This window comes from Schistocerca nitens, chromosome 5 (assembly GCF_023898315.1).
Source record: "Schistocerca nitens isolate TAMUIC-IGC-003100 chromosome 5, iqSchNite1.1, whole genome shotgun sequence".
Classification (NCBI taxonomy): domain Eukaryota; kingdom Metazoa; phylum Arthropoda; class Insecta; order Orthoptera; family Acrididae; genus Schistocerca; species Schistocerca nitens.
In genome coordinates this window covers 392,743,207-392,765,292 of record NC_064618.1, presented here as the reverse complement: position 1 = coordinate 392,765,292, position 22,086 = coordinate 392,743,207, and the positions used below count along the sequence as shown (strand labels likewise).

The 22,086-nt window shown below is 40.9% G+C and overlaps 1 protein-coding gene across 2 annotated transcripts in view; it reads right to left on the bottom strand.

Annotated features, from left to right (window-relative positions):
• Positions 1-22,086, bottom strand: part of LOC126260108 (nuclear receptor coactivator 3) — a 319,207-nt gene that overhangs the window by 32,716 nt on the left and 264,405 nt on the right. For both annotated transcript variants that reach the window (XM_049957341.1, XM_049957340.1), the window contains exons 15-16: positions 3,473-3,642; positions 1,396-1,513 (exon numbers count right to left, since the gene is read on the bottom strand). In XM_049957341.1, the coding sequence (XP_049813298.1) occupies positions 1,396-1,513; positions 3,473-3,642 (288 nt within the window). The remainder of the gene's footprint in view (positions 1-1,395; positions 1,514-3,472; positions 3,643-22,086) is intronic.

Genomic DNA, 22,086 nt, shown 5'->3' with positions numbered 1-22,086 from the left:
AGGCAGAAAGATTAAGAAAGACTGAACCTATGTAAAACATGTTTGTGTGTACAATGTAAGCGGCTGAGCTCAAATACACTGTCTATGCCAATTTATTCACGGACCGTCTTGACGATTTACTTCAAATCGTCCGACAAAAGTAAACCGTTGACTGACACTTAGGGGTGCTTAGGGTGTCACAGAAGTTACTTTGTCTCATAATGTGGAAGCATGTCCCAGTTTTGTTGTCAGAGGACTGCACTTATCAAATATCTCACTCCAGTGATGGCCTAAAGAACTATGAGTCCTTTGGAATCAATTCATGGATGTTTACAAAAATAGAGATTTGTGCACAGCAATATCATGAAGTTGAGAATCTTTAACATTTTATGTGGAGAACCAGGGCCAGAATAGAAGATAAAGAAAAAAAATTGTTCTTTAACATTCAGGTATATGTGGGTTTCAGTTATCAGTAAAGTTTATTCTCATACTTTGTACTGTGAGTTGTGTTCAACACTTAAAGTTCATTTCTATCCTCTGATTATTAATTCAAGAATGTTTTCTCTGTTCACCGAACGGTATAGACCTCCAGTCACCAACTAGTACTCAGTAGTGTCTGCAGTTCCAAGGAAAGTGATCAGAATTAAATGAACAGTCACAACCAGTAGTGCTCCAGCAAGAAGGGGTGATATCCTCACATGTTTATGTTAGCAATGAGAAGATTCATTATTTTATTTGGTGACTGCATGATTCCAGGCATCAAAAGTGAAACAGCACAGAGGAAACTGGCTGCAGCAACAATCTACTTCATAAACATAAGCTGAGAGGACATTTACACGTAATTTTCCAGAGTTCAATACAAATTGCTACCTCAAAATTTGTTCAGACAAGGGAAAAAGAGTGCTAAAAATACCAGGAAGGAGGGTAGATGTGCTGCAAGAACTGTGATGTTGGACTCTGCATCCCACAGAACTTGCATTTATTTTTAACTTTCTCATACCCTTTTTGATAATACAGATTGGATATTAAGAGAGCCTCCCAACAGAGAGAGAGCATGTAAAACATTTGTTTTCTTTCCAATTCTTTTTTTGTGTGCTAATTATATCCTCTATTTGAATTTGTGTAGTATGATAAACTAACATTTATGTAACACAATTAAAATAATAATTATTAATAGTGTTTCATGCAGTAACCATGTTCCTATCACATATTTATTTTGCAATGCCATTTAAAAATAACCAACAGTTATGACAGTTCACAGCCAAATACCACAAGGCAAAATCGAAGTGTTAAAAGTCTTTTCACCTTTCAACACAATGTTTACATTTTAATTCAAGGTAGCATTAATTACTGAAATTATTTCTCATTCTGCATCTAATAGTGTTAGAATAGGCACAAACAGTGCCACTAACATACCTGGGAAATTCTAGGAGAGAGCTGAGACTGCTGAAACGAAGGCAGGCCAGTTGGTGGGTGAGGGGAAAGACGTGACTGTGCAGCTTGTTGTCCACTACTGAAGCTGTTCATGCCCGTACTGCAATAAATGAAATAATTATACGTATTTGATTCCTATTTATAATACTAAACATAAATAATGAAAAATCATAATTAAATGAGGCAGAAGTAATGTATTAAATAATAATACTGCAACAAATACAATTTTTTCTCATTTTACAGATGCATAAAGTGAGATACACTTTCACCTTCCAATGTGTTTAGTAGACATTTTGTCTATCTTTATTTTGTTGTATTTTCATTATGGCATCATAAAACACTACTATTAATTTATGGCACTACATTCATTTCATTTCTTTTTTCAATGAATACAACATTCAAATTAGTACCACATAAAAAAAGAAAGAAAGAAAGAAACGAAAAACTAATAATCACTCTCTCCACTGTTCACTATTTCCTATGAACATAAATAATTTTAATAAGGAGTAACTTAGTGTCAACTGAAGTTGAGAATCACTTTATCTTCAGTAAATAAAGGAGCAATCCTGACTTTATTACTGACTGTCTCTCATGAAAACCTGCTTGTGGGCTACACTACAAAATATTTTCTTTCCTTTTCAAGACTGCACACAACTTACAACGTTTTCACTCTGTCATGACAACTGCATCTTGTACAAGGACTTCAAACATGGATTACAATGTTAACAACTTCATTCATATGCCTCAATACTTCCTCATGGTTGATTTAACTTTATTTCTTCACTTGTTAACAAACTGATTCCTTACTGATGTCATCCATCTCAGTGATTCATACAGCTCCCTTCAATGCAATGAGGTGGCACAATGAATGAAACACTTGGCTTGCATTTGGGAGGAATGTTGTTCAAAATCCCCATCTAGGTACCTAGATCTATGTTTTCTGTGGCGTTCATCAACTGAGTAAGATGACTTACAGGGTGCTTCCTTTGAAAAGAAAAAGATCTTATCCTTGTGTGACATCTCCAATGACCTCATCCTTAACAGGTCTTTACACTTCTTAATTATTCCTTATAAGTCCAACAAATAAACTTCCAACTGTATTAATATTTGTTTCTATTGCACACCTCTTGGACTTTGCAGAGTATGTATAAGCAATGAAATAATTTGACAAGACACTTATGAAAAGCACTGCTGTACTCACTGTAGGCATCTTCTCACAACCAAAACACTCACTATAGATTGATTTTATATCACTGGTTTCCAATCCTTCTCTACATATTCTGTTTCCTCATTTCTCTCTCATATTGTACATCAGACACAACCACATGAAGAGAACTGCACACCATTTCTATCATGACCTTGCTCTGAATGTCACTACAGGCTTCTTCCAACACTTGCTAGCTAGTCTGGTATTCCAATCAATTTTTGTCTTCATGTGACAGCCAAACAGACCATGCTTAAAACACGTCTCCTGCTTATTGTGACATACAGCTTAGAGCGCTGTGTAACCAATGAGTGAGAGTTGGGAAAGCTAAAAGCATGCAAAATAAAGTTTCTGAACTCAGCGTCACAGGAAACTAGAAGGCATAAAATTAGAAACAAATACATGAGAAGAGAGATGCAAGTGGATCTGTCAGTGGCTGAGAGACTGAGTACTGCATAGCTCAAATGGTTTGGACATGTAAAGAGGATGATGGACAACTGCCTGTCAAAACCATACTTGGGACAGAAATGTCCATGGGAAAAGAATAAGAGGATGACTCAGAAAAAGATGGCTGGATCAGATTAAGGATGATTTGAAGAGTTGAGGAGGAACCCGAAAAACAATACTAAAACCAGAAGATTATCAACTAACAAAATGGAAGCAAATTATTCTAATCACCCTACCTAGCTTGCTGTAGTGGTGTAAAGATCATGATGTGGTGGTGGTGACAATAATGATGATGATGATGATGATGATGATGATGATGATGATGCTGTACATACACTTTTTATGAATTTCATGGATATTTATTGTAATGAATCATATCAATGACACAAAAAGCTAAACAAGATTTACCTGACAGGGGAGAAAACCTGCTGTTGTCCAAGTGGTGAAGCCAGTTGTGAGTGTGGTGAATATGGCTGTTGATTGAGTCGTTGTCCAGGGGAGATCTGAGAGGCTGCACTGTTCAGAACCTGGCCTCCAAAGTTTGGAGAGAGCTGCGAATCAGGAACACTGGCAGACCTCTGTGAAACAAAATTTCAGATTAGTAAAATTGTTGTATTTTGTTAATATATCATCAGAGCTTCCATTTCTCAAACTCTGTAATGACTAGACTTGTTTTTGGAGAGGATCCACATTGAGCAAAACAATTTTTACTTTTATTTCCCAGACGTGCTTTGCTGAAGTTTCAGCATCATCAGTGGGTTTTTTGTTATCTTTCTATCAAACCGGAAATATGTTTTTTATTGCTTGTACACATAAAACTGAGTTTTTACGACAATATTTACATATCTGAAAAACAGAAAAAGTTTTTTTATATATACATTGTTACCATATGCTGTGGATTTCCAGGATTTTATGTTATTTAATGCAGTTGTTTTGTTTCACATTTTGTCATCTGCAACCATATAAAACTTAAAGTAGAAGAGTTATTTACTTCAAAATTTTACGACTGGGCATGTTGTGGTTATGCCTACCATCAACTAGTACTTTGTGGAAGAGTGTGTGTGTGTTTGTGTGTGTGTTTGTGTGTTTTTGGAAAGTGGTGTTTGGCGTGTTTATGGCTGGTGTTGTCTGATAGTTCTTTGATGACAGAGAACAGAGTTCATTTCTTACCTGTTTCCCTTCAGTTATAGCTTTTTGTAATTGATAGTTTTCTTAAATTATTAGTTTTTGTGGGGGGCTATTGCTTCATTTGAGAATATTCAAGTCAGTGTTTATATTTGTTGGACTGTGGTTCATGTCCATAAGGTGTTCAGTGTATGTAGAGTGATAGCTGTTCCTATAGTTACATGGTTATAAGATGAGGTTTTGTCCCAAATTAGTCATACGAAAAAATCACATTTATCATATTCACCAATTGAACTATTGTTGCCGAAGTTAACACTTTTATGTTGTTTGATAGATTACAAATGGGTGATCCTACATTTACAGATCATGCTTTGGCTATTGAGGTCAAGTGCAGATTTATCTTGAAAAATTTGAAAGAGCAGGGCAGGCCAAACAATACTCACTTTCGAATAGGCTCAAGATTTCATGATACACTGAAGCACTCGATTCAGTATTGATGCTGCTCAAACAATCACATGACGTTTGACTCGTGCAGAGCTAGCACAAGGTATACACGAGAAACTATGAACTAGCCACTGCGACTATCTATTGCTCCAATTAAAATTTGACAGTTTGTTGAAACACAGTAGGAAATAGCACTAAATTCTATCACCTTACAAACTCTTGTATTTGAACAGGTTTGCAATTAAATTTCTCATACAAACACTAATGCTGCTTCTTAATTAAAGGTAACATTCAAAAGAGATTATGTTATCCTTAAAAAAAAAAGAAAACATTACTTGATTCTGAACCCAGATCAATATTTTATCCGATTATGAGAGATTGTAATGATTTACTAAGTGGGTTGGAAATAATAAATTTGTTTACTGTTCACATATTAGAATAACAGTTAAAAACATTACCAGCTTTTAATCAGCTTTAGTATAGGATGCTGACGTTCAGATGAAACAAGAAGGAAAAATTAATCCAGAATGAAATGTCTAACAATCAAAGTGTACTAAACTGGATAATTGTTGCAAGAATAAATTAAAGTGTCAAGACTCATCGTGGAGATAGTATCAATGCACATCAATAGATGGTGAGAACTGCACTGAATCATGAATGCGATCTTTTATTTATATATTAGTTGCCATTATTATATATATGACCTGACTCTAGAATATATTGCAGTCTGTATTTCCCTGTTGCTCAAGCACAGAAATACGGAAGGGCTGGAGGGGGAGCAGTGATAACGGCTTCTTTGAGGACTGGGTAAGTGCAGGAATGGGAGTAGTGAACAGGCAGCAAATTACGGCATGTTGTCAACCGTGTGACTCTATAGCGTGTACTTTGACTTTTCCGGAACATCTAACACATTTAAACTGCAGTCTGCTGGAGTCCTTTTGTAGCTGGAATTGCACTGATTTTAAAACTGGACAGATACTCATCAATAGTATTAACTTCTGCATGAGACAGTAAAAGTCTAGATAGTAGAGAATGTTGTTTTGTGCTGCAGTGTTGTCAATGCTCACCATAACATATGATGGGAACAAACGAGGATGTACCAAACACTGATTCTACACAACTAACGAGATCCTTGTAACATTGCCTTGTCAGTATAGAAGCGAAATTCAATATGTATTTAGATAAAAACATCTATGTTCTCTGATCCTAAGGTAATCACATCCTCAGATATTGCAACACATTTGGAATAAACAGTCAAATATTTGTGACAAAGAAGATATAAATTTCAAAACTGTGCTATTAGGATGATGATGATGATGATTAAAAATAGTGACACCAAGGATGACACACTTAGTGAAAAAAGTAGAAAAGAAAAAGTGCTGCAAGTTAATGTAAATCATTTCTTTTCCTTTATTTTTCCTTGTATTATCAAAACACAGACAATCAATAAATGGCATAAATTCAGACAAGGCATACTGTTAACTTTTTCTGCTTTCTGTCCTATATAAATTGATCGTTGAGCAACGTTGGTATATACCAGATGTGTTGTCAGAAAGTTTCAGATGTGTTGTGTTTGTCTGTGCTCTGTTCAGTTTGTCTGTGCTTGTGTTGGTTGCTCTTGGTTTTCTCTGCTTTGAATTGTACAGGGTGTTTCAAAAATGACCGGTATATTTGAAACGGCAATAAAAACTAAACGAGCAGCGATAGAAATACACCGTTTGTTGCAATATGCTTGGGACAACAGTACATTTTCAGGCAGACAAACTTTCGAAATTACAGTAGTTACAATTTTCAACAACAGATGGCGCTGCGGTCTGGGAAACTCCATAGTACGATATTTTCCACATATCCACCATGCGTAGCAATAATATGGCGTAGTCTCTGAATGAAATTACCCGAAACCTTTGACAACGTGTCTGGCGGAATGGCTTCACATGCAGATGAGATGTACTGCTTCAGCTGTTCAATTGTTTCTGGATTCTGGCGGTACACCTAGTCTTTCAAGTGTCCCCACAGAAAGAAGTCACAGGGGTTCACGTCTGGCAAATAGGGAGGCCAATCCACGCCGCCTCCTGTATGTTTCGGATAGCCCAAAGCAATCACACGATCATCGAAATATTCATTCAGGAAATTAAAGACGTCGGCCGTGCGATGTGGCCGGGCACCATCTTGCATAAACCACGAGGTGTTCGCAGTGTCATCTAAGGCAGTTTGTACCGCCACAAATTCACGAAGAATGTCCAGATAGCATGATGCAGTAATCGTTTCGGATCTGAAAAATGGGCCAATGATTCCTTTGGAAGAAATGGCGGCCCAGACCAGTACTTTTTGAGGATGCAGGGACGATGGGACTGCAACACGGGGCTTTTCGGTTCCCCATATGCGCCAGTTCTGTTTACTGACGAAGCCGTCCAGGTAAAAATAAGCTTCGTCGGTAAACCAAATGCTGCCCACATGCATATCGCCGTCATCAATCCTGTGCACTATATCGTTAGCGAATGTCTCTCGTGCAGCAATGGTAGCGGCGCTGAGGGGTTGCCGCGTTTGAATATTGTATGGATAGAGGTGTAAACTCTGGCGCATGAGACGATACGTGGACGTTGGCGTCATTTGGACCGCAGCTGCAACACGGCAAACGGAAACCCGAGGCCGCTGTTGGATCACCTGCTGCACTAGCTGCGCGTTGCCCTCTGTGGTTGCCGTACGTGGTCGCCCTACCTTTCCAGCACGTTCATCCGTCACGTTCCCAGTCCGTTGAAATTTTTCAAACAGATCCTTTATTGTATCGCTTTTCGGTCCTTTGGTTACATTAAACCTCCGTTGAAAACTTCATCTTGTTGCAACAACACTGTTCTAGGCAGTGGAATTCCAACACCAGAAAAATCCTCTGTTCTAAGGAATAAACCATGTTGTCTACAGCACACTCGCACGTTGTGAACAGCACACGCTTACAGCAGAAAGACGACGTACAGAATGGCGCACCAACAGACTGTGTTGTCTTCTATATCTTTCACATCACTTGCAGCGCCATCTGTTGTTGAAAATTGTAACTACTGTAATTTCGAAAGTTTGTCCGCCTGAAAATGTACTGTTGTCCCAAGCATATTGCAACAAACGGTTTATTTCTATCGCTGCTCGTTTAGTTTTTATTGCCGTTTCAAATATACTGGTCATTTTTGAAACACCCTGTATGTCCTGTAGGCTATTTTTAGCTATTGTTTTATGAATATGTTGCCGGTTCTATGGGCTGATTTGTTGTTGTAGATTAGAATGTACCTCTGCATGTTATTACGGGTGTTCCTTGTTCGTGTGTGTGTGTGTGTGTGTGTGTGTGTGTGTGTGTGTGTGTGTGTGTGTGTGTGTGGACACAATTTTACACAAAAGAAGATCAAAAGCTCTCATAAGTTGCACGTGGCTGGTGAGGAGGAACACTGAAGGAAATGGCCATTAGTCTGCTCAACACCACACTGGCAAAGAACTGAGTCCACAGAGAATCTCCAGGTCCGCAGCTTGGTCTTGCATCTCATTGCAGTTGATCGTTACCTATTGAGAGACTTTTATGAGTAAAACTGGTTGTCAAGTGAGAAATAGTTTTGCTCTGTGATTAGTTTTAGAATGCTAGCTATTTCTTTTATGTGGGGTTTGGAAATGACATTCTGTTGTTCTAATTGTGGTTTGATGATGTTGATGGTAAGTGGTGGGGATATTCGTGAACGTAGATGTGATATCAAATGATGTGAGTTTAGATGTTATGAGTATGCTGATGTCTTTGATTTTTTGTATCAGCTCTTCAGTGTTGTGTATGCTTCTGTTGTTTGTGTACGCATAATGTTTATGTAACTATGAGTGTATTTCTCTGGCTAAGTGATATGTGGGTGCACCTCTGAAATTTACCGCTGGATACATCAGAATGTCTTCCTTGTGGAGCTTCGAAGCACTGTTCAGTGTAGATGATCGGGGTTCCTTTGTTTTAGCCATTTCATTTTCTGTTTTGTGAAATTGTGAGAGATATTTTTTAGAATTATCTGTGTACTTTTCTGGTATCTTTGTGTTGGGTCTCCAGTTAACTTTGCTATGCTGCTGTCTTCTAGAAATTTTAAGGTTTTTTTTATTTCTCTTGTTTTAACACTATCATGGTGTTGCCCTTGGCTGATCACATGAAAGAGCCCTGTTGTTTTTAAGTTTGTTCATTATTTTCCTGGTTTACATGGTTTAAACTTCCACCACACAAGTTATACACATGGAAATCGCCCTTGGACAAACCAGGACAAATTGTGAGGAACCAGATTGATTTCATACTAGTGAACAAGAGATACAGAAATAGTTGTATAGATGTCAGAACGTATCTGGGAGCAGACATACAATCAGACCATATCCCACTCATAGGAAAATTCAAAACCAAAATGAAGCATTTTGTCTCCAATATCCCATGAAAATATGACCTGAGAAAGTTGAAAGATGCTACCTTACAGCAGACAGTCTAAACAGCCCTAAACAACAAATGGAGAGACAATGGGGATGACACCAATGAAAAACACACACTTACAAGAAGCGGTACAAGGAGTCAAAGAAGAGTAATTGAGACTGGACCTTAGAAAGAAGAAAACTTGGATGACAAGTGAAATTCTGGACCTCGTAGAAGACCAGAGGAAGAAAAAAGGTAATTTGGTGTAATACAAAGCAATACAGAATACAATCGGAAAGAAAATCAGGGAACCCAAAGAGAAGGACAATCTGAATTATGTGCAGAAATTGAGTTTTATCAGAGTAGGTATCATGACTTTAACATGCATCAGAAGGTCAGAGACGCAACAGGAAAATATAGCAAATCAAACAGTGGGAAGCTAGTAGATGACAGTGGCAACCTCATAATTAATAAGGAAGAAAAAAAGAGCGTGGGAGAAATATCTAGAACAGTTATTCAATGATGACCAGAGGAGGCAAGAACCAGAGGTATTAGACACAGAGGGACCAGATATTCTAGTAAGTGAAGTGTAAGTGGCCATACATCAAATGAAGGAAGGGAAAGCAGCTGGGCCAGATGGCATATAAGCAGAATTCCTCAAACTACTCAATAAAGAAAAAGTAAAAATGATCACAGAAATATTCAACCACATTTACTCATCGAGCAAAATCCCTCCAAAATGGTTTACATCAAAGTTCAGTGCTCTACCTAAGAAACCGAATGCCGAAGTATGTGGGGAATACCATACTATCAGTTTAATGAGCCAACTGCTAAAACTGTTTCTTAAAGTGATCCACAAGCAGGATATACAGTTCGCATTTTTACATGCAGTTGGCACAAGAGAAGCAGTATTTAGTATACAAGTAACGTTCCAAAGACATAGGGACATCAATAGTGATTTTTTGCTTGCCTCATTGATTATCAGAAGGCATTTGATCGTGTGAAGCATGAATAAATGATAGAAGTATTAAGGAAACAGGAATTGATGGGAAAGATCTAAGAATAATAGCCAATTTATACTAGAACCAATCTGCAGTCATGAGAATAGATCAAGACCAATAACAACAAGTGAGAATAGGACATGGCATCAGACAGGGCTGTACAATATCACCGATACTCCTTAACCTGTATTCAGAATGCATATTCAAAGAAGTCTTACTTGACATGGAAGAAGGAATCTCAGTGAATGGTGTCACACTCAACAAATTTCATTATGCACATGACACCGTAGTGTTTGCGGATACTATGGAAAGGCTGCAGAAGCTGATAAACAAAATTTCTGAGACAAGCAAGAAATATGGCTTGGACATCAACACAAACAAAGCAAAATTTATGATCATCAGGAGGAATAACATTAGAGGTGTGAATCTGTAAACCAATGGCACAAGCATAGAGCGAGTTTCACAGTACCCATATCTGGGCATTAACAAAGCGTGGGGTAACTCGCACGAGATAAAGTGTCGCATCAGAAAGGCGAGGAGTGTTTTCAACTCAATGAGCTCAGCCTTCAAAAGTCACGATCTTACCATGAATACAAAAATGCGGCTCCTCAGATGCTATGTGTTCTCTGTTATCTTGTGTGGTGTGGAAACAAGGACCCTCACAAAGGCAACCACTGCAAGACTCCAAGCCTTTGAACTCTGGCTATACAGAAGAACGTTGAGAATATCAAGGACTCAAAAAGTGACAAACATTGAGATTCTACGTCGAGTTAACAAAAGCCCAGAGCTGATCAACATCATAAAGCATCACAAACTACAATACCTTGGTCACGTTATGAGGAATCAAAAAAGATATGAGCTGTTTCAACATATCCTGCAAGGAAAAATCAAGGGAAAGAGACCTATGGGACGAAGAAGAATTTCCTGGCTCAACAACCTTACATCTTGGTTTAATATTAGCTCTGAAGAACTGTTTCACACTCCAACTGATAAAGACAGGATAGCCATGATGATTGCCTAAGTCTGAAGCAGACAGGCATGCTAAGAAGAAGAAGAAGAAGAAGAAGAAGAAGAAGAAGAAGAAAATTATTTTCCTGCAAGTTTTTTCCTCTTCAGTTTTTGTTCCTGTCAATTTAATTCTTTTTGTTTTACTTTACTATGTGCCTTATGTCTTCTGCAAACTAATCCTCTTGTCAGACATGCAATGAAGTTTATTTATTGTTTCATTCTTGTTGTTTTATTATTCACTCACTTTCTGTGATAAGATTACAGTGGAACTTTGATTTTATGTTCTCCAATTTTACTTTCTTGTGATTCTACACCATAAATTCATATCCCCTGTGAAAAACTTATAAGATCAATGCTAAAAATTCACTGATTTTACATTTCTTCCTAGTAAGGTTTACCGAAATTCTAAGTTCTTACTCGACATCTCGCTTGACTTCATCCTGTTTTCTTCCTACTGACATTTGATGTGACTGAACGAGTTATAAGTGGCACAAAAGACAGATGGTTCACACCACACATGGTGGCAAAATTAAGGGAATATTGTCGGCCGTTGTGGAGAGGGGAGACGTGACAAACAAAATGCAGACGTAAGCCACGATCAGTGTTGCCAACATAACTTGCAACATTTAGCTTAACTGCACAACTATGATATTACTACTAGTAGTTTGCAGCAGTAATGGAGAAACAAGTCAACAGACACGAAGTGATCCGGACCGAGCCAATAGGTGATGAAGGGGCCCAGCCACCACATTTTCTTGTGCAGCATGCAACTCAGTCTCATATTTTCATGTATTTCTGGTGTACTGTGTTCAGAAACATATTTTTTTTTCTTTTTGTCATCAGTCTTCTGACTGCTTTGGTGTGGTCCACCATGAATTCATCTCCTGTGCCAACTTCTCCATCTCAGAGTAGCACTTGCAACCTATGTTCTCCATTACTTGCTAGATATAATCCAATCTCTGTATTCCTCTACAGTTTTTTCCCTCTACAGCTCCCTCTAGTACCATGAAAATTATTCCCTGATGTCTTAACAGATGTCCTATCATCCTGTCCCTTCTCCTTGTCAGTGTTTCCCACATATTCCTTTCCTCTCTGATTCTGTGCAGAAGCTCCTCATTCCTTACCTTATGAATCCACCTAATTTTCAACATTCGTCTGTAGCACCACAACTCAAATGGTTCGATTCTCTTCTGTTCCAGTATTCCCCACAGTCCATGTTTCACTACCATACAATGCTGTGCTCTAAATGCACAATCTCAGAAATTTATTCCTCAAATTAAGGCCTATGTTAGATACTAGTAAACTTCTCTTGGCAAGGAATGCCCTTTTTGCCAATGCTAGTCTGCTTTTGATGTCCTCCTTGCTCTGCCCGTCATTGGTTATTTTACTGCCCAGGTAGTAGAATTCCTTAACGTCATCTACTTCGTCGCCATCTCATTTCTGTTGCTTCTCATTACTTCTGTCTTTCTTTGATTTACTCTCAATCCATATTCTGTACTCATTAGACTGTTCATTCCATTCAGCAGATCATGTAATTCTCCTTCACTTTCACTCAGGATAGAAATGTCATCAGTGAATCTTATCATTGATATCCTTTCACCTTGAATTTTAATTCCAGTCCTGAACCTTTCTTTTATTTCCGTTGTTGCTTCTTTTATGTACAGATTGAACAGTAGGGGCAAAAGACTACAGCCTTGCCTTACACCCATTTTGATATAAGCACTTTGTTCTTGGTCATCCATTCTTATTATTCTTGTACATATTGTATATGACCCATCTCTCCCTATAGCTCACCCATATTTTTCTCAGTATTTCGAACATCTTGCACCATTTTACATTGTCGAACGGTTTTTTCAGTCGACAAATCCTATGAACGTGTCTTGATTTTTCTTTAGTATTGCTTCCATTATTAATCGCAATGTCAGAACAGCCTCTCTAGTGCCTCTACCTTTTCTAAAACCAAACTGATCGTCGTCTAACACATTCTCAATTTTCTTTTCCATTCGTCTGTATATTATTCTTGTCAGCACCTTGGATGCATCAGCTGTTAAGCTGATTGTGCGATAATTCTCATACTTGTCAGCTCTTGCAGTCTTCAGAATTGTATGGATGATATTTTTCAGAAAGTGTGATGGTATGTCACTAGACTCATATGTTCTACCCACCCACATGAATAGTTGACTTTTTTTCTTTTTTTTTTCTTTTTTGTCCCAATGATTTTAGAAATTCTGATAGAATGTTACCTAAACCTTCTGCCTCATTTGATCTTAAGTCCTCCAAAGCTCTCTTAAATTCTTATTCTAACACTGGATCCCATCTCTTATAAATCCACTCCTGTTTCTTCTTCTATCACATCAGGCAAATCTTCCTCCTCGTAGAGGCCTTCAATGTACCCTTTCCACCTATCCGCTCTCTCCTCTGCATTGGACAGTTGCACTCTTAATGTTACCACCCTTCCTTTTAATTTCACCAGAGGCCATTTTGAAATTCCTATATGCTGAATCAGTCCTTCCAACAATCATTTCCTTTTCAATTTCTTCACATTTTTCATGCAGCCATTTCATCTTAGCTTCCCTGCACTTCTTATTTATTTTGTTTTTCAGCAACTTGTATTTCTGTATGCCTCAATTTCCCTGAACGCCTTTGTACTTTCTTCTTTCATCAATCAACTGAAGTATTTCTTCTGTTACCCAGTTACTTTCTTTGTAACCATGTGTTTCTTTCCAACTTCAGTGATTGCCCTTTTTAGAGATATCCATTACTCTTCAGCTGTACTGCCTACTGGGCTATTTCCCATTGTTGTATATATAGCCTTAGAGAACTTCAAGCATGTCTCATCATTCCTTAGTACCCAGTCCCACTTCCTTGCATATTGATTCAACCTGGCTTATCTCTTAAACTTCAACCTACTCTTCATCACTACTAAATTGTGATCTGAGTCTATAATTGCTCCTGGGTAAGCCTTACAATCCGGTATCTGATTTCGAAATATTTTCTGACCATGATGTAATCTAACTGAAACTTTCCCGTATCTCCCAGCCTTCTCCAAGCACACCTCCCCCGTCTTGTGATTCTTGAACAAAAATTTGCTATTACTAGCTGAAATTTATTATAGAACTCAGTTAATCTTTCTCCTCTTTCATTCCTTGTCCCAAGCCCATATTCTCCTGTAACCTCCTCTTCTACTCCTTCCCTGACAACTGCATGCCATTCCATCATGACTATTAGATTTTCATCTCATCCTCATATACTTTCTCCATCTTCAGCTTCAGCTTGTGACATCGGCATGCATACCTGTACTATTGTTATCAGTGTTCGTTTGCTGTTGATTCTGATCAGAACAACCATATCACTGAACTGTTCACAGTAACTCTCTCTCTATCCTACCTTCCTATTCATAATGGATCCTACTCCCATTATACCATTTTCTGCTGCTGTTGATATTACCCTATACTCATCTGACCATAAATCCTTGTCTTCTTTCCATTTCACTTCACTGACCCCTACTATATCTAGAATGAGCCTTTGCAGTTCCATTTTCAGATTTTATGACTTCCCTGCCATGTTCAAGCTCCTGACATTCCATGCCGCAACTCATAGAATGACAAACTGCCTATTGGCTTCTGTCTCGGGTTCTTCGGCCGACGTTCATCTAATGATTTTTCTGACGTTTCGCCAGCACGAGTGGCTGGCATTGTCAAAGCTTCACCCTCCATTGCCGGTGGTGAACTGGAGCCGAGCTCGCGGGCGCAGGCTATATGTACCTGGCGCGCCAACGTCCGAGGGCTTCTCCGCGGTCATTTCCGGTGCGGTTCTCCTCTTGCTACCTGCGACGGTCGTTCGCTGCAGTACGGGAAGCCAGGATCCGTTGACCTTAAGGCTCTCCTCTTTCTTGTTCAAACTGTTCGCGTGTTTTTGTATTTCTACAGCTTCTCTGAACAAGCGCGTGTGATAGTGCTTCTCTACAGCCAGAACTTCCGTGTCGGCGAATTTTATTACATGGTCGGTCTCATTCAGTGCGTGCTCTGCCACGGCCGATTTCTCCACCTGCCCCAACCTGCAATGTCGCTTATGCTCTTTGATCCTGGTGTTAATGGATCGTCCAGTCATTCCGACATAAACTTTTCCGCATGTGCATGGTATGCGGTATATTCCCGACATTGCAAGTGGGTCTCTTTTCTCCTTCGCCGATCTAAGACACTCTTTGATCTTCCTTGTCGGTTTGAAAATCGTCTTTACGCCATGTTTGCGCAATATACGGCCGATTCTGTCCGTCACTCTGGGAATGTATGGCAGAAAGGCCGTACCCGACAATTCTTTTTCCGGTTCCTTACTTCGCCGAGGTTTGGGCTCTGTTACACTTCTAATATAATTTGTGGAGTAACCATTGCTCCTCAGGACAGTTTCCAGGTGTTGCATTTCTCGTTTGAGGTGTTGCGGCTCACATATTCGTCCTGCTCTCGTTACGAGCGTACTAATCATGCCTCTTTTCTGGCTCGGATGGTGGTTTGACAGTTTGTGCAGGTATCGGTCCGTGTGAGTCGGTTTTCGATACACGCTGTGTCCCAGATCTTCGCCGTCCCTTGTGACCAGAACATCTAGAAATGGCAGTTTCTTGTCCTTTTCTACTTCCATGGTAAATGTTATGTTGGCATGGAGGCTGTTCAAGTGTCTTAGGAAGTCACTGAGCTGTTCTTCACCATGGCTCCACACCACGAAAGTATCATCGACGTACCTGTACCACACCTTAGGTTTGCAAGTCGCCGAGTCCAGTGCCTGTGCTTCGAATTGTTCCATGAAGAAGTTGGCCACCACTGGACTGAGAGGACTACCCATGGCGACGCCTTCCAGCTGTTCGTAGAAATCGCCATTCCACGTGAAATAGCTCGTGGTGAGACATGCATGGAAGAGCTTTCTGATGTCTAGCGGAAAAATGGAACCGATGTGCTCCAGAGCGTCACTGAGCGGCACTTTCGTAAATAACGAAACAACATCAAAGCTGACCAGGATGTCGTTTGGTGCAAGTTTCAGTTTCTTCAGCTTCTCAATGAAATGTCCTGAGTCCTTAATGTATGTGTCGGTCTTCCCCACGTGTGGCTGGAGCAGAGAGGCCAAGTGTTTTGCCAGTTTATATGTCGGTGATCCAGGAGCGCTAACGATCGGTCTCAGTGGAACGTTGTTCTTATGGATCTTGGGTAATCCATACAGCCGAGGTGGTAGGGCTTCTGTGTTGCGCAGGTTTCTCTGTATGTCCGCCGGCAGAGAAGACGCCTTGATTAATCGATTCGTATTCCGTGTGATACGTTGCGTCGGATCTGCGCTTAGTTTTCGATACGTCGTCGGATCTAATAGGTCTCGGATCTTTTGCTCATAATCTTCGGTCTTCATTACGACGGTCGCATTCCCCTTATCGGCAGGCAGTACCAATATACTCTTGTCGGCGTTGAGATTCTTAATGGCTTGTACCTCTTCTTTCTTCAGGTTGCAAGCTGGTGGTTTTGCTCGGCGCAGTATCCTGGCTGTTTCCGTGCGTATTTCCTCTGCCCTTTCACAAGGAAGGGTACGAATGGCTGCTTCGGTGTTGGCAATGATGTCCTCCATAGGTATAGTTCTCGGGATGATAGCGAAATTCCCTCCTTTTTGAAGAACAGACACTTCCTCTTCGGTCAATTGTCGTTCAGTGAGGTTGACCACTGTGTGTGACATGTCGGGAGTCGCCTTGTCGGTGTGCTTCCGGCATCTTTCAAACTTTTTCTTCTGTCGATCGGTGCAGCGCTCGAGTTCGTTCTGCATGCTCCTGTGAGTGATGCTGTCAATCTTGTCCCAGTCGTCTCGATGCATTCTGCTACTTAGTTGATAGAAAAGGTCCAGAAGTTCCTGATCCGTTCTTGCCAAGTCTCTCCGTGTTGTATGTATTCGCTCACGAAGAAAAGCTCGTTCCATTCTGTCGTAGATACGATGTGCTTGGGCGGTGGTGAATAGGCGCTTACATCTCAAGAACTTCGGTGTAGCACATTCATCTCGGCAACGTGACAGAAAGGCGAGAGAGGACATCAGTCGCGCTTTCTTCTTCCGTCGTTGGTCAAGGCGTCGGTACAATCTGCAAATCTCCTCCCCGTAGAGGCGTAATACAAAATTGTTGAGGCTTTCGTGGCCACTTGTTGACAAACTGCCTATTGGCTTCTGTCTCGGGTTCTTCGGCCGACGTTCATCTAATGATTTTTCTGACGTTTCGCCAGCACGAGTGGCTGGCATTGTCAAAGCTTCACCCTCCATTGCCGGTGGTGAACTGGAGCCGAGCTCGCGGGCGCAGGCTATATGTACCTGGCGCGCCAACGTCCGAGGGCTTCTCCGCGGTCATTTCCGGTGCGGTTCTCCTCTTGCTACCTGCGACGGTCGTTCGCTGCAGTACGGGAAGCCAGGATCCGTTGACCTTAAGGCTCTCCTCTTTCTTGTTCAAACTGTTCGCGTGTTTTTGTATTTCTACAGCTTCTCTGAACAAGCGCGTGTGATAGTGCTTCTCTACAGCCAGAACTTCCGTGTCGGCGAATTTTATTACATGGTCGGTCTCATTCAGTGCGTGCTCTGCCACGGCCGATTTCTCCACCTGCCCCAACCTGCAATGTCGCTTATGCTCTTTGATCCTGGTGTTAATGGATCGTCCAGTCATTCCGACATAAACTTTTCCGCATGTGCATGGTATGCGGTATATTCCCGACATTGCAAGTGGGTCTCTTTTCTCCTTCGCCGATCTAAGACACTCTTTGATCTTCCTTGTCGGTTTGAAAATCGTCTTTACGCCATGTTTGCGCAATATACGGCCGATTCTGTCCGTCACTCTGGGAATGTATGGCAGAAAGGCCGTACCCGACAATTCTTTTTCCGGTTCCTTACTTCGCCGAGGTTTGGGCTCTGTTACACTTCTAATATAATTTGTGGAGTAACCATTGCTCCTCAGGACAGTTTCCAGGTGTTGCATTTCTCGTTTGAGGTGTTGCGGCTCACATATTCGTCCTGCTCTCGTTACGAGCGTACTAATCATGCCTCTTTTCTGGCTCGGATGGTGGTTTGACAGTTTGTGCAGGTATCGGTCCGTGTGAGTCGGTTTTCGATACACGCTGTGTCCCAGAAGACCGAAGATTATGAGCAAAAGATCCGAGACCTATTAGATCCGACGACGTATCGAAAACTAAGCGCAGATCCGACGCAACGTATCACACGGAATACGAATCGATTAATCAAGGCGTCTTCTCTGCCGGCGGACATACAGAGAAACCTGCGCAACACAGAAGCCCTACCACCTCGGCTGTATGGATTACCCAAGATCCATAAGAACAACGTTCCACTGAGACCGATCGTTAGCGCTCCTGGATCACCGACATATAAACTGGCAAAACACTTGGCCTCTCTGCTCCAGCCACACGTGGGGAAGACCGACACATACATTAAGGACTCAGGACATTTCATTGAGAAGCTGAAGAAACTGAAACTTGCACCAAACGACATCCTGGTCAGCTTTGATGTTGTTTCGTTATTTACGAAAGTGCCGCTCAGTGACGCTCTGGAGCACATCGGTTCCATTTTTCCGCTAGACATCAGAAAGCTCTTCCATGCATGTCTCACCACGAGCTATTTCACGTGGAATGGCGATTTCTACGAACAGCTGGAAGGCGTCGCCATGGGTAGTCCTCTCAGTCCAGTGGTGGCCAACTTCTTCATGGAACAATTCGAAGCACAGGCACTGGACTCGGCGACTTGCAAACCTAAGGTGTGGTACAGGTACGTCGATGATACTTTCGTGGTGTGGAGCCATGGTGAAGAACAGCTCAGTGACTTCCTAAGACACTTGAACAGCCTCCATGCCAACATAACATTTACCATGGAAGTAGAAAAGGACAAGAAACTGCCATTTCTAGATGTTCTGGTCACAAGGGACGGCGAAGATCTGGGACACAGCGTGTATCGAAAACCGACTCACACGGACCGATACCTGCACAAACTGTCAAACCACCATCCGAGCCAGAAAAGAGGCATGATTAGTACGCTCGTAACGAGAGCAGGACGAATATGTGAGCCGCAACACCTCAAACGAGAAATGCAACACCTGGAAACTGTCCTGAGGAGCAATGGTTACTCCACAAATTATATTAGAAGTGTAACAGAGCCCAAACCTCGGCGAAGTAAGGAACCGGAAAAAGAATTGTCGGGTACGGCCTTTCTGCCATACATTCCCAGAGTGACGGACAGAATCGGCCGTATATTGCGCAAACATGGCGTAAAGACGATTTTCAAACCGACAAGGAAGATCAAAGAGTGTCTTAGATCGGCGAAGGAGAAAAGAGACCCACTTGCAATGTCGGGAATATACCGCATACCATGCACATGCGGAAAAGTTTATGTCGGAATGACTGGACGATCCATTAACACCAGGATCAAAGAGCATAAGCGACATTGCAGGTTGGGGCAGGTGGAGAAATCGGCCGTGGCAGAGCACGCACTGAATGAGACCGACCATGTAATAAAATTCGCCGACACGGAAGTTCTGGCTGTAGAGAAGCACTATCACACGCGCTTGTTCAGAGAAGCTGTAGAAATACAAAAACACGCGAACAGTTTGAACAAGAAAGAGGAGAGCCTTAAGGTCAACGGATCCTGGCTTCCCGTACTGCAGCGAACGACCGTCGCAGGTAGCAAGAGGAGAACCGCACCGGAAATGACCGCGGAGAAGCCCTCGGACGTTGGCGCGCCAGGTACATATAGCCTGCGCCCGCGAGCTCGGCTCCAGTTCACCACCGGCAATGGAGGGTGAAGCTTTGACAATGCCAGCCACTCGTGCTGGCGAAACGTCAGAAAAATCATTAGATGAACGTCGGCCGAAGAACCCGAGACAGAAGCCAATAGGCAGTTTGTCAACAAGTGGCCACGAAAGCCTCAACAATTTTGAACTCATAGAATGTTATCCTTTCGTTGATTACCAAATCTTTTTCTCATGGTCACCTCCCCCTTGGCAGTCCCCTCCTAGAGATACAAATGGGAAACTATTATGGAATCTTTTGCCAATGGAGAGATCATCATGACACTTTTTCAATTACAGGCCACATGTCCTGTGGATACACATTACGTGTCTTTAATGCAATTGTTTCCATTGCCTCCTGCATCCTCATGCCATTGATCATTGCCGATTCTTCTGCCTTTAGGGACAGTTTCCCAAACCAAGGAGAAGAGAGAGCCCTGAACCTCTGTCTGCTCCTCCACTCTCTTTGACAAGGCCTTTGGCAGAATGAGGGTAACTTCTTAAGCTGGAAGTCTTCGGCCACCAATGTTGATTATTAATAAAAATTTAAGCAGTGGCAGGTTTCAAACCCAGGACAGATGACTTTTGATTGTTAATCAAAGACGCTACCTCTAGACCACGGGTGCATCATGGCAAAAACGTCATTTGTCAACCTGAGTCTCAAAGAATATGCTCAGATATAATGGGGGAAATGTGACCCATATCTGGTTAGTGAACTGTTATTGGCTGGCGACTGATTAAGTCAACCAGCAGCCAGCACAGCCACTACACTATACTAACATACACAAAATGAGCTCACCTACTGGATGCGCAGAGGGGGGAGTGGTCCTTCAATGACGGGACTTCAGGTAGGAGTGAAAACATTTTTGGAAGTACTGAAAACATACTTTTCATGTAGACGATGTGCTATGACAGAGATGTCAGAGGGAAACAGGCCAAGGGTTTTGCATTAGCACATTTTAAATACTTTCATGTTCACATCTGACACGATACAGTTGCAGCAACTACATATACAACTCACATATATACTTTGCACCACACACTGTACATTGTCAAGATCAGCAGCAGTGATAGAGGGCATGAAGAGAACTGTAGCACCTGAGCTTTCTTTCAAATTTACATTATACACAGTGTACAGAAATTCACTGAGCTGACTTCTAATAAACTTTTAACATCAATTGGGAAAGTCACCTCATTTTTTCATGTCTCTGTTCATCTCATCAGGCCTAAAATAACACTTAACGGTCGTGAGCATATGAAATGCAGCTTGTGAGAAATGCATTACTAAATAACAGCAATGGTTTACAAAGTTTGTCATTAAGTAGATGTGTGCATTTATGCCTATGGTTTAACCATTTAGCTGCTGTGATGTTTTTGGTTTAATTCAACAGGTTTGTCAATTTTTGCTTTTTTTCTGGGTAAGCATAAAGGATGATCTCTAAAAAATGCATGTTTTGAACATATGATTTCTGATCATAGCTTCTTGGAAAATAATTCATTTACTTTGTACCCAGATACCAATTTCAGTTTTTTTATCACTTTTTACTCGCCATTACTCATCTGTGATTTTTTAAATAACTGATGAAATTCATTACCACAAATTACTGTATAAATGTTGTGTTGTACATTTAATTTCATTCACTTTGACAGATGTTACACAAAATATTGGAGAGGATTACGATTTTTAATCATATATGCCAATTACACATGTTTTCGCTCATGTTTTGGGGGGAGGGGGGGGGGTTAACATTTTCTTCAATTCTGCATTTTTCCTCAATTTTGGGTTTTAAGTCTGGACTGCACAAAAATGTAAAGTAGGGATTTCACTCTATCTACTGTCTCGTGTGTGTTGATGATGTATTTGGATCCATTTTCTAGCAAAGTTGTTTCTTGATTAGTTAGCTGTGTGTCAGTAAAGTTGACCACGCATTTGTAGAATGTGTGGTTTGTTTGTCTTCTGTTTTCATGTATAACAGTTTTGTTTTGTTTCAAAAGTCCATCTAGTATTTGTTGTTGTTTTTCCTATTTTATTTTTATTAGTATTTCTGTGTTTTGTTTAACTGTATTCATGATGTCATTTAATATTTCAGAGATTCTGATGTGATTGCCCAGATCCACATGAATTTTGAATAGTTTGGCACTGAGTTCGTGCTTCTTTGTGTGAAGGTATTTAATTTTCTGTTTCAACCAATCAATTTTGACTTTGTGTTTGGCACAATGCTGAAACTTCAGCAAAACGTGTCTG